General features: G+C 38.6%; 1 protein-coding gene across 1 annotated transcript in view; it reads left to right on the top strand.

Annotated features, from left to right (window-relative positions):
- The window catches only part of TMEM242 (transmembrane protein 242), a 22,789-nt gene extending 10,408 nt beyond the window's left edge, over window positions 1-12,381 (top strand). Inside the window, exon 4 of the mRNA XM_019472652.1 lies at window positions 11,154-12,381. Coding sequence (XP_019328197.1) covers window positions 11,154-11,252 — 99 coding nt within the window. The 3' untranslated portion in view covers window positions 11,253-12,381. The remainder of the gene's footprint in view (window positions 1-11,153) is intronic.
- Window positions 12,382-12,731: the final 350 nt, after the last annotated feature.

Below are 12,731 nucleotides of genomic sequence, written 5' to 3'. Positions count from 1 at the left end.
AGCCGCAGAGGCGCCGCGGCGGCGGGGAAAAGCCCGTTTTCTTTTTCGCGCGGGCGGAACGGGCGGCTTCAGTCGTCTTACAGCGACCCGTTTGGTTAAACACGCGTTGCGGTCGTGGCAAATGGTGTTGCCGTTCGTTAGAGCGGTTTCAGTGGTGTCATTGCCAGAATGCCGTGATGTTTAATGTTCGGGGATGTGTTTCCTATGAGCGTAAATTATCGACGGGACAGCGAGCGATTGATAAAAATATGTATTACTCTAAGCTTGTGGCTGTTTAAATTATCTTGTCATCATTTACAAAGTCAGAGGTGAAACGACAAGAGCAAACAGGCACGATATTTCCTTGATGAGTTATAATTGCTGTAATTGATCTGTGTCCGTCATTCTGAAGCAGCGTCGTGACTGCTCAGCAGTTTGTGTCGTGGAAGGAAACGGAAGCCACAGTTCAGGATGCCTCGTCCTTACACCTTCTGAGACAGCCTGCGTTTGCCGTAGACGCCAGTCATTGCTAAGATCTGTTCCAGACACTGAGGTGATGCACCAGCTTTGGTGATACCAGATTTTTATTTAATCTTTGTGGTTTATTGGTTCTTAAAACGGTGCTGTGACAATGCCTACTTCCAGCTCTTAAATGGCTTTATTGTTAAAGGTGGTTCCCTGTAGCTTTACAGTCTGCTGCTTTTTACGCCAGCGTGAAAACCCAGGGGTGATAGTAGGTAACTGAGCTTTATATCTTGGTAAGGGATATAAAAGATTTTACGCTGTCTCAGGTTGGGTCATTAATATCCCCTGACTGCAGTTACCACTGTTGTAATCTGAGGACAGGCTGGTAAGTAATAAACCCTACTAAATTCCAGTCAGCTCTTATTCCTAAACGGAGAAGTGATGGATCAGTGAGGACTTGGTTTGATAATGGTTACATTCAATAGTGTAAAAGAGAAATCTTCCTTTTCAGAACCTAGGAGATGGTGGTTATCTAGTTTTATATTGTACCTCTTGCAGAAAATAACCAGCTGTCAGTAATAGACTTTTTTAACTTGCTTCCTGGAATCTCTTAGGAAAATATTTTAAGTCAGTCCACCTTTGATTATCTCCAGGCATAGAAGCTCTATCTATATTAGCAAGTATCATCGACCAGCAGCATTGGGGCAGTAAAGCAACTAAGGGCTGAGGACCTGACATCTAAAACCATTCCAGGGGATTTTTAAAATTGGGACTGACTCTGGCCTTGCCCCATGGCTTGAATGCCTGTTTGCAGTTGGAGTATGTTACGTACGCTCCTAGAATGCATCTTCAGTTTTATGTCACCCTAAAGAAACGCAGTTCATGCATTTTGAGACTCTTCAGCGGTACACAAACTCATGCCCAGGAAGCACGGACGACTGGGAGATTTGCTTCCAAAGAGCACTCCCGATCTGAACCCGGGGCTCATCCAGACACACCTTTCCTCTCTGAGGCACTTCACAAAATAGAAGGACATGTGCAATGTTAAACACAAGCTTAATAATTGACATCTGGCTTGAAACAAAATGGCACCACCTTTTTTAACAAGTATATTTGCTATTTAACAACTTCCACATCGTGGCACTATCTTACAGGGTTTTGAGCTTGCAACCTCAGAACCCTGTAGCTGCCCACTCCTGGTGCAATGGGCTGACTGTTTTCTGATGAAAAACACAGAGGTATTGAAGTAAATTTTGTAGAAAAGAATAGGTTTGGCCAATTGATCGTTTAAATTTTTTTGAAGTTTAGTAGTTGAAACATCTTATTTCAACATTCTCCATGTGAAATGCTCAATGAAGTTTTAAATTTTCAATTGAAGAATAAATGGTGTTTCACCCAGTAAAAATTTTTAAAAGTAAAAAATTCAAAGATATCTTAAAACCCCTGTTGTTACTTTGACCTAAACAAGTATTTTCATGGAAGTTTCCAAAAATTAAACCTTTCTTATTTTATTTACTTATTCTACAGGTGTTATGATCCACCACACCTTTTTGTTGCTTGGAAAAATGTTAGTTTCACAATTTTCTAGAAGTTACAGTTGAGTTGTAAACCCTTGTTTTAAATAAGCAAGGTTTTTGTTTTTAATTAAACTATAGAATACTTGACAGGTATTGAAACATACCTATGAATGCCTGATGTTCTTTTTTTTCTTTTTCTTTTTCTTTTTCTTTTTTTTTTTAAACTATCAGCGATTATGAGCCTTCTTTTAAAAGCAGAACAATACCCTCAGCCCTTGTCGACTGGAGCATGCAACAGTTAACAAACAAGATAAATTATGCTTTAAAAGCCCTTTTGCTCTTCATGCCCTCAATAAATTAGGTTTTCTTTCCTCAGAAATAAAAGCATTCTTTCTCCCATAGGAAAAGGGCCAGGATGATTCATATGTAGGTTTGTGAGATTCTGATTGTTGCTTCCACATCTGTTCCATGGAAAGCTAGAAAAATAGTGAGAAGAATTGCCTAGTAATTTGTGACTAACATAGTTATAAAATATTAGTTTATCATTTTTATGGTGACTTCTAATGAAATATCCTGTTTTTCATTGATCTTAACCTTTAAAATATTAACAGTCTAAAAAAATTGCACAGCTGTGAAGAGACATCTAAAACAATTAAAAGCAATACAGAGAATATATGCTTGCCATGGTTTTGTTGGTAAGGACATTTCCTCGGCGGGCTGCTTTTCTCTAGAGGAAATCTAATCTCTAAATCACCATTTTAAGCATAAAAATAATAACATCCCCCCGCTTATTTTGAGAGATATGTGTTACAATCTTGTGAGACTATAGTCATATGTACAGTATAAATACAAAGGAGTATTGGCTTTAAGGATGGATTAATTTAAAAATAAAATGAGAACATGGAGACATAGTCTTCAAAAATTATTGGTTTTGGCATCTGTAAATAGCACTAAGATCTATAGATCTCAACCAAGTATAGGCATATTGCAGTGGTTGAAATTTTTATGCTATTTCATAAATGAACAAATGTTGCTATAAAAGCAGTATATCTCCTAGAATCATTCTAGAGTCATCGTAGAGTCATTCCCAGATTTTTTTGTTGTTACTAGTTTTTAATTATAGTTGTATTTAATCCTCACCTAAGTGTTATTAATGAAGTTTCTGTTTCCTACCATGGTTATGTTTGATTGCATAATAAAAACGTATCTTTTCCGTGCTATTTCATGATCATATGTTTCAATATGAATCAAATCTGCCCAGTTTTTTTAACATTCTTTTAATGTCCTCAATAGTTATTTAAATTCAAGCTCTTAGAAAGAAGATGGAGTACTATTACAAGTTAGCACTTCCTCCTCCTGTTTATACAGGGGTTTTCTGTACTGCTTATATTGCCTAATACAAGTTTGGTGTGGAGAAGACTTGCCTCCACACATAGGCACTGCTAGTATTTTATCCAAGAAGTAAAGGAGAAAAAGAAGTAACCTATGAACATTGTAAACTTGATAAGGCAGAATGCTTATTCAAGGAGTAAGATCATCATTTTCCTACTGGAAAGCTGCTACATCTGCCTTATGAATAGGGACAGCTGTAAGTAAGTATTTCAAAAATATGGGAAAACTGTAACTGTAGCTGTCTTGAGGCATGACTCTGCTGTGTCTTGGAAGAGACTCGTAGCTGTTGGCTGCCGCCAGCCTGTTAAGAAGCTAGAAAGAGTAAAAGATCGTTCAGCCTTTGGTCTGAAATTGCCTCTGTGGAGCAGTTCCAGGTTGCCGTAAGTGGACGAGTGGGCTGATGCACTTCTCGGCTGCACCTAACTGTGAACTCCATGTGTACAACTAAAATCTGAATAAAAGCTTACCTGATAGGTGTGAATTTTTTGTGCTACATCTTGGTCCCATGGGGTCTTCCTGTGCTTCGTTAAGTGTGGTGGTATGGCCCTTCTGTGGTCCAAGACCCCAGCTGCTCTGCTTGCCTGGAGGCACCCAGCCGACCCTGCCTGGCTCTGGGTGTCACACTGGCTCTGACAGGTTTCCTGGGCAGAATTCAGCCCTGGTCACGGCGTCAAGGCTTATGCGTCACTGAAGAGTTTTGGTTTTGTGCTGGCTCTTTTCCCAGCCATGAATCTCACTTGTGAATGATACATGTCATGAATTCCTGGACATACAGAGGAAAAAAATTACTCAGGTTGCCCTTTTCAGGAACTGCCTGCTTGCAGACAATTCATGTTTTTACTCGAATTCAGAAATCCAGATTAGAGCACAGAAGATCTTACAGAGTTGGGACACTCATCCTGAGATTTTGGGTCCATTAACCAACTTGCTCCATACGTTTAGCTATTTAACTATTTTAAATTTCAAATTACTTTAATATTAATTTTTCAAATTGCCCAGGGTGACTAAGGAGCAATGACTAATACACCATAATAGACTAATCATGTGGATGTGCTTCCCAGGCACCCAGATCTGAAAGTAAGATTCTGCAGAAATAAATGGTGTGTTCCTCAGTGATTTCGAAAATATTTCACTCCATTTTTCTGCATGGCATGAAAGCCTTTTGCAACAAGATGGTATAATCCAAACTTTGTACCATTACTTCTATTTTGAAGCCCAATGCAGCATCACTGAAATCAGCGAGAACAGGCTTGAGAATGAGACGCTGACTTAATCTACTTTGAGATATCATATACTACAAAAACTTAAGTCCTCGGCATTTTATTTCAGAAAGGTCAACATGGAAATGTATAAAATTCTAAAGGATACTCCTGTATCTCTGAACCTAAGGAAGTTACTTTTTTTTTCAGATTGTGGTTTACAAAATTTCTGTCTTGGTGTATATAAATTAATAGCTGTCTTTCCCATTGATCATAATTAGGTAATCAATCACTTCCGTTTTTTGTATTCAAAATAATCTAGGCTTAAACCAGAACATTTTTGTTTTCTTTAGCCTTTTCTACTGGAATGGCATCTTCTTCCTTTTATGATAGATAGCTAGAAGGATACTTTCAGGCTACCAGTTAACAATCCCACTTTTGGGAGCTAAGTGACATTCGCACAGAAATTAAACCAGGCAAAGTGGTGGGGCTAGTAAAACACGTTTGTAATGCAGAGCAGCTGTCTTCCCATTTGTGAAATGCATTCATTTATGAATGAGTAACATGGCTGCTGCGCACTTGGAAAAGTAACATGAGGAAAGTATTTCATGTGTTTTATCTCTTCATGTGACCCAATCATTGGAAAAGAGGCAGCCTGACCCTTGTGACTTGACAGCTCTCAGTAGTTCACTAGTAATTTGAGACAGAATATGTAGTAGCCGTGGGAGGCTACCACATATGTGTAATGGTTTGGGAGCTGTGACAGCTTCGTTCTAAACAGTGACGATCCTCTCCCCCTCTCCCTGTAAAGTTCACTTAGGTTCTTTTCATGTTGTTTTTCTTTTAAAAAGCACAGGACATGTTTTACCCAATTACACAGGATTTACAGGGATAGGTTTCTGGAAAAATATGTCTGTGTGTTTGTTTAATTTTAGGCATTGTAAAGGCTCTCTGATTTCAAAGAGAGTATTCAACACTACATAAGGTTAAGCACGTTTGTCAGTCTCCATGGGATAGGGGGTTAATACGAGCTCTTGACTTCCCTAGATGGCTTAACAAAATTCTGCTGCTGCTTTTCTCTATGCAAGCCTGAAACACTGGAATCGGCAAACAGGTTGTGAACAGTGCGCTATGACAGTACAGTTTAAGATAGTTAAATATTAGGTTGTATACTGCCAGGATTGACCCTCTGAGGGCCATTTTCATACACCTGTAGTTCTGAATAATGTGAACATTCACAATGCCTTTGCCAATGAAGTGTAAGGTCTAAGAATATTGAACCAGGGCTTTATTTTCCATGCTTATTTTAGAGGTCGGCGTGCAAACTGGCACAGGGTGACCCGCAGTGAGTGCCCCATTTTACACTGAGAATCGGAGAATCACCTTCAGCCAGCAGGCTGTCTGCTCTGCTCTGCTCTGCTCTTCGAGTACTGTAAGGGCTCAGCACTTGCTGTTTTCTACAAATAACTTGCTATTTCTGTATGTGGACCTTGGTAAGCGTTTGCTAACAAGGGCAGCAGCAGTCATTTTAAGATTTGGGAAGAGGTGGCAAGAACAGTCCTCTCTGATGCTCTTAAATCCAGGGCAGCCTGTCTCATCTTCATGCCTTGTGAAATGGAAGGTGGCTGAGGAGAACATAGGGCATGTACATACTGTATTCTGCTGCCAGTCGATATTCCAGTTCAGGGCATCTAACCTCATTTCACTTAGAAGCTAATGTAAGCAGTTCTTACTGGTACGAGTACTAAAATAGGAAACTAATAATTCCTAGAATCTGGGTTGGCCTATTATGAATGTCAGACATCAAAGAGAACATTTCTTCGTAAAACTTTCATTCTAGGATTCAAATAGACTCTTTTAGCTCCTCTTCCATTCATTTTAATATGAACGGCCACGTAAGTGCTCTCAGTAATAGTGCTATCCCAATTTTTGCGTGACATTCTGTCAACGATGTACATTAAAAAGAGATTATTAAATGGAAGATGCTTTTAGGTCCCCATATTTTTGCCACCTGAGGCAGGATCATTAGGTTAAGATAAGAAAATAACAGTGATCTGTAGCTATTACAGATTATTTAATGCAGTAAGGTAGATGATACCCTTTTAGAAAGAAGCCTGACAGTCAGAGGTGGAACAGTTGCTGTAATTTATTTGGCAGGAAAAAACAGCGTCAACCTTTGCAATATCTGTGATAAAAAAAAATAAAATTCACTTGAGTGAAATTCAGTTCAGAGAGTTGCCTCCAGGAACGGCGCATGCTGGAATGTTAAATCAAGAAATGTGTTACAAATCGTTCATGTACCACTAGGTTCAGTGGCAGCAGCTGAGAGAGTGGGCTGTGATACTGAAGGCAGCAGAAAGAGGTAAAATACATTCAGCTTTTAGTGCTCGGTTTACTGCACTATTAATTGAAGACATTATCACAGTTGAACCGAGTACCCCAGTGTCAGTGTGGCTGACAATAATAAAGAGGCAGCCATTTCAGTGTATTATTTCAAAACACTCCAGTACTTAGTACATAGCACATTAGCTTTCATAATTAAATTAATGCCTTTGATTTGAGACCACTGGCATGTGTATTGTGGAATCTGGAGGAAATACAGGAGAAGATTGCCAGGGAGGGAGAGGGGTGAAGAGACCTCCTGAGTGGCATGTCTACTAAAAAGAAAAGCCAAGGCAAGACACAGATTCCTAATTGCAGCATTTCCCTCATCAAGAAGTGTGCTTGTCCCCTGAGAGGTAAAGCAGGTAAAGACAAGGTCCCAATTCTTGCACCTCAAGTGTGCAGTATTAATAGAACGTACAGCTGGACTCATCATCTTCACAAGAAGCTCACCACACTGCAGGAGGTGACAGGACACTGGTAAGCCCAGTTCGTTGAAGGACAGCTAATTTACGTGTTTAGTGTACAAATTCTACCTTCACTGCAAGGATCCTCTGAAGTTGCGATGGGCCTGGTATGATACCGTCAACGAAATGCAAGCAAGAACAGCCCCGAGGCCAATGTGAGTTACTCTGGAGGCCAAATTTAGTCCTAAGTATATAAATACATTAAATAGAGTTTGGCCAGTCAAGGCCCAGGATATCGAGCTCATAGTCTCTGACTGAAAGAAGTCCCAGCCTAAGATTTGATACTAGAATGGTTCATAAGCAGGCAGACATTGACACTGGGAGAGAAGGGATAGGAACTTTGGGATTGCGGTTCCCATGGTTATTTATGGGTGTATACACTGGTTCCATTACATCAGAGAATGGCTTTTTTTCTAAGTCTTCTCCGTGCTTTTCGGCAGTGTGGCAAGTGAGCTTTAGAGGAGCTCTGAGTGCAGGGAGGACAGTGGCTAGGATTTGGAAGTACATCCAGGAGAGCAACAAGCACAAATGTGGAAATGGAGGAAGACACTCTGAAGCTGGTGTTATTAGCGGAACAGAAGAGAAAGGGGAGATACCTTAGAAGTCCAGATCAAAGCCCTAATGAAATATGGTACTGCACTTTCTTACTGGGAGGAGAGGGGGACGGGGAAAGTAAAAGTCCGTGACTAATACTGATTACGCTGCTTAATGTATTATTAGTGAGAACTCAAAAACTGTTGTGGAGAGAAATAATAGGGTGCTGTATCTTTTAAGTTGTATCAGAATGAAAACTTCTAGTAAGAGTCACTAGCTGTGACGTTTGTATTGTGAAGAAATTGGCCCCGTTTAGACATACTGTGAAGACATTATGTATCAGTGAGGCCCATGCCGGTCCTGTAGATAACGTCCTTCTTAACCAGCTGACAACCTAGAGCGTAACATTGAGAAGACAGTGCACAAGTGGTGATCAGCTTGGCATTATGATGTATTAAAATAGCTCACTGTCCAGGAATCACAAAGGAAGAAAGTTTGTGGAAAAATCTAAAACGTGGTCAAAGTTGTGAATTGCAATGAAAAACTATTTTTGTGCAGAGGGGGCTTGTGGAAAATGGCATAGATGCTGGCAAGAGAGGAAGTGATAAATGAGACATTGAGTCTGTCATCACTTGCAAAGTGGTGTTACAAATAAGCATCAAAATCTGAGAAGACAAGGCTGAGGAAATTTCTCTGGGAGTCTTAAAAGCAAAAGAAAGACATTGAATATTTCAGATTTTGTCCACGTGCTAAGGAAAAATTGTTTTTCCAGAAAATGAGTTGCTTTTACCTGCAGAACATAAATTAGCATTCTGAGGGGAGAAAAATCTGAATATTCTTAAATCTGCAGCTGCTAGCAGTGTTTTAGTGCTTTCTAAATAAATACCTTTTTTCTTTCAGAACAGAGCTGTAGTGTTTTATTTCCCAGACAAGATTGCTTTGTGCATTCGAGGGTTAGGGTTTGGCATGTGAGCAATTATAAGGTAGCTGTTAGAGTGAGGCAGCACTGTAGTTTTCTGAATGGTTCCCCCACGCATCATCCTTTTTTTGGAGGCCTCATATATTTGCTTTTAGTTTTCCTTTGGTTTTGTGCGTCTTCAGTGGAGTAAAAGAGGTGTCCTGTAGGGCTTATGAGTGCATCATTTAAGTTTGACACTAAAAGAAATTCAAAAGTCTGAGTTTAGAAACAGCCAAAAAATCCACATTGCACCAGATCATTAGCTGGTATAAAATGTTTTATTTCCAGTTCTACCACCTGAGCTACAGCTGCTTACATCAGGTTTCGATCTGACCACTCCTGTGTTACCAAACACCCAGGTAATACTTAGTGTGAGATGAAAGAGTACAAGAGCTTGTTCACTCTTCAGGAAGTAAAAATGTTAAGTAAATTGAATACTTTCTGCACACCAGAGAACTGGGGTAACTTAATTACAGGGGACTGGAAAAAACAGATGAGCCAAAGCTCCTAAAGCATTTCCTACTGTAAATACTTGTATTTAATTGTCAGCAATTGTTTAATGTAATTTGGGCTGTTCCCCTACATCAGCTCTGATACTGGTGTTTATTATTCTTGGAAATATTAACTGTCTATGAGAGTTTTTCAGTTTTAAATAAGAAACAAAAATATTAGTTTAGGAACGATTGTGGGTGATGCCAAGATTTTTAAAAACCAAGAACGAATAATTAATCAAAACAGCTATCTGATCAGAATAAAATATAAAGCAGACAGTAAATTAGTTTTTACATAACACCACAATCAGGATAAAACAAAAAGGATAATTTGGCTCTCAATTTTCCTCCTACTTTATATAAAACATGTATTTTTATTTGATTAGCAGTACCCAGCCATTTTTACACAAAAACTTGAGTTCTAAAATGCTTTCATCCATCATAGTTAGTTATTGTCTTAATAAAGGATTGGTAATTTCTCTGTAAATTGTTTCATTCTTTGTATCAGCTGTAACTTGAATAATTGCATTCCAGCAACGTTTCTCTAAAGAAGTACCAGTTCTTTGTCAGAATTATTCGTACGCAGAAGGACTTGAACAGAAAATACAAAGGTATTTGTAAAAAAACCTGATGACCCCTAACACACAAAATGTAGGCATATTAGAGAAGATGCCTATGTGGCTGTTTCGAATATCTAGATTTCCTGGAACCTTTCCGTGGGACGTACTGCCTGAGACAGCAGTTGGTCTTCAAGAGGTCATTGCATCCAGTGCTTGAATACCACATCCTGTCTTCTCTGCAAGAATGTCATAGATTCTGTACAGCTTCCTAAAAATAGCAGTCCAAGACTTCCCCTCTACATCCTGCTGTTTGTGTAACAGGATTTTCACTGATTTGACTTTTCCATGCCTATCCTTTAAAAATATATTATATGTAAAATATATTGCATGTAAAAATCTTGGGAGAAAGAAACCCGCTAAATCTAACTATTATCTTCAAACAGAAGTGATTTTTAAAGAAATTGAATTTTAGTTCTGCCCTGCCAGGAGTATTGAATCAGACATTGGTGATAAAATGGTTATCATAAATATAGATTTGGCAATTGGTATTAATGTATTGATATACAGAATATAAAACTAGCAAACTCCCTCTTTCACAGCATTTTAATTTAACAGCAGTGAAAGAAAAGTTTGGTCCTATATATTGTTATGAATCTTGTTTTCTTTCCTACTAATGTATAGATCTGAATGAGACTTTGTTTTGTCACCTGTATCCATATGGTGGGATAAACCTAAATTGTCAGAGCTGACCAGTATTTTTTCTTTAATCCTTGTTTTAAAATCCTTGAACAGACCTATTGGGCCTTTCATCCATTACAAGTGTACAAAAAGGCACTGCAGTCAAAATATGGGCACATTCTATTGAGGTAATTTTCCTCCAGACAAAAACATTTTAAATATGTGTGTGTGTATATATAGTAGTTCATACAACAGCAGTGAATCATTCAGGCGGGTGGTCCAAATTAGGCACCCCAGCGTGGTGCTTTACAAGGGGGGATTGTTGTGGGTCCCTTCGTACTTCTTTTCACTTTGTTAATTGAACCAACATAATCAGAGGGGAAGTCTTAATTTTCTGTTATTTTTAAAGTCTTTTTACCTCTTCTTTACCTCACACAACTTATTTTGTGGAATAAGCCCGGGGTTCATGGTGCTACTTTATTTGCTCCTTATTAACAGTTAACTGATTTTATTTTTTAATCTCTTTTATAGATGAAAGAATTCCAAACTAAAATGCAGTCAATGTTTCCAGCAATTCCTAAAAATAGTGAGTCCACCGTTGAATGGGAAGACTTACTTAAATCCAAGTGAAAGACTCAGAGCCGTTTGGAGACGTCTCTTTCAGCAAGAACAGGAGCGGAGTAGCGGAAGTGTCCCATCTGAAAAACGGAGAAGAAAACTCAGACTGAGCAAGTTACTGACTGAGTTCACTGAACCTGGGGATGCCAGTTAACATCTAGCAACAAGGGAATTCAAAACAAAACAAAACAATTTATATTGTACTTTTCAGCGTGCTCGGTATAGTCGATTTGTGAGGAAATGGACCCTCCAAAATAAGTTGGCTCCAACTTGAGAAAAGACTGTATCTTATGAAGACTTAAGGAAGAAACTGATCTTCAGTGGTAAATACAAGGAGAAAACCCCAATAAACTCTTGTCCCATCCTGCTTCTTAAGAGGAATTTTAGGAAATTTCTCTAGGAAACAGAGAACACTACTTTCAGTGACATTTGCATGTTCCATTAAGAATATAACCGTCAAGTCAATTGTAACAGATCTGTTACTGAGCCTGAAGGTAAAGCATACAGTGCACTCTTCTGAAAATAAAGGAGATACTTAAATTTGCAACAGAGAAAGTATCTAAACCAAGCTATTTTTGTATGTCTGAAGGGAACGTTTAAAACATCCAATATGCAAGTAGTGACCTACTGAGCTCCTCTGTAGCGCATCAGAAGAGATCTCTACAAAGTGCACTGTTTGCTCAGTATTAGCTTTTTTTATTGGATCCCACAATAGTGAATCTGATAGTTTGCATAAAAGTCTCTGCTATATTTGTACAGCAATTTAAGTTGTAAGTGAAAAAGCTATAAAATAGCAAGACACCCAGTCTGTCCTACACAAATATTTTCAGCTAAGAAAGTGTATGGGCAGGGCTAGTTTTCTTTGTATTTCAGTGGTTCCTGTGGCTCTTCTACCAGGAAAAGCAATGTGACATTTTCCACACTGCAGTAGTCTCATGAAGTGTGGGCGTAAACCAGGAAGAATAATGTCTTACTCAAACGTTGTATTTGCAGAACTGTAGATCTGTAAAAATGCAGAAATAAAAAAAAATGCTATCAGTGAACAATCCTTTGTTGAATGCTCAGTTATCAGGTTTTTTTATTAATTGCACACAGTCCAATTAGTCAGTTGTCAGATTTAATAAAGTCCTCTTAAAACCTGTCTTTTGTGATTAAGTCTTTATATTCCTAGGAAAGAACATAAAAAAAAAGCTTTAAATGTCAGATGAATAATAGAGAAGTATGGTTTTCCTGTGAAACATGACAGCACTATAATAGTATCTTTAAAGCAATTTAAGTGTAATAGTTGACATCTTTTCCATAGCTTGATGCTTGTAATCCAATATTCAGTAAATTGTGGTGAATACTGCCATCATATGCACATGAAAAATGGTACTGTTTTCATATTTCTGTTAGTTTGTGTGCATGGTGATACCTGTATTGCCTACGCTAACGCACGTTAGTGCTGAGTTACCAAGTTTAACAAGTAGCCATGTCATTAAAACTGGTCAG

This window comes from Aptenodytes forsteri, unplaced genomic scaffold, assembly GCF_000699145.1.
Source record: "Aptenodytes forsteri isolate BGI_AS27 unplaced genomic scaffold, ASM69914v1 Scaffold82, whole genome shotgun sequence".
NCBI lineage: Eukaryota > Metazoa > Chordata > Aves > Sphenisciformes > Spheniscidae > Aptenodytes > Aptenodytes forsteri.
This window is presented reverse-complemented; position numbering and strand designations above follow the sequence as displayed.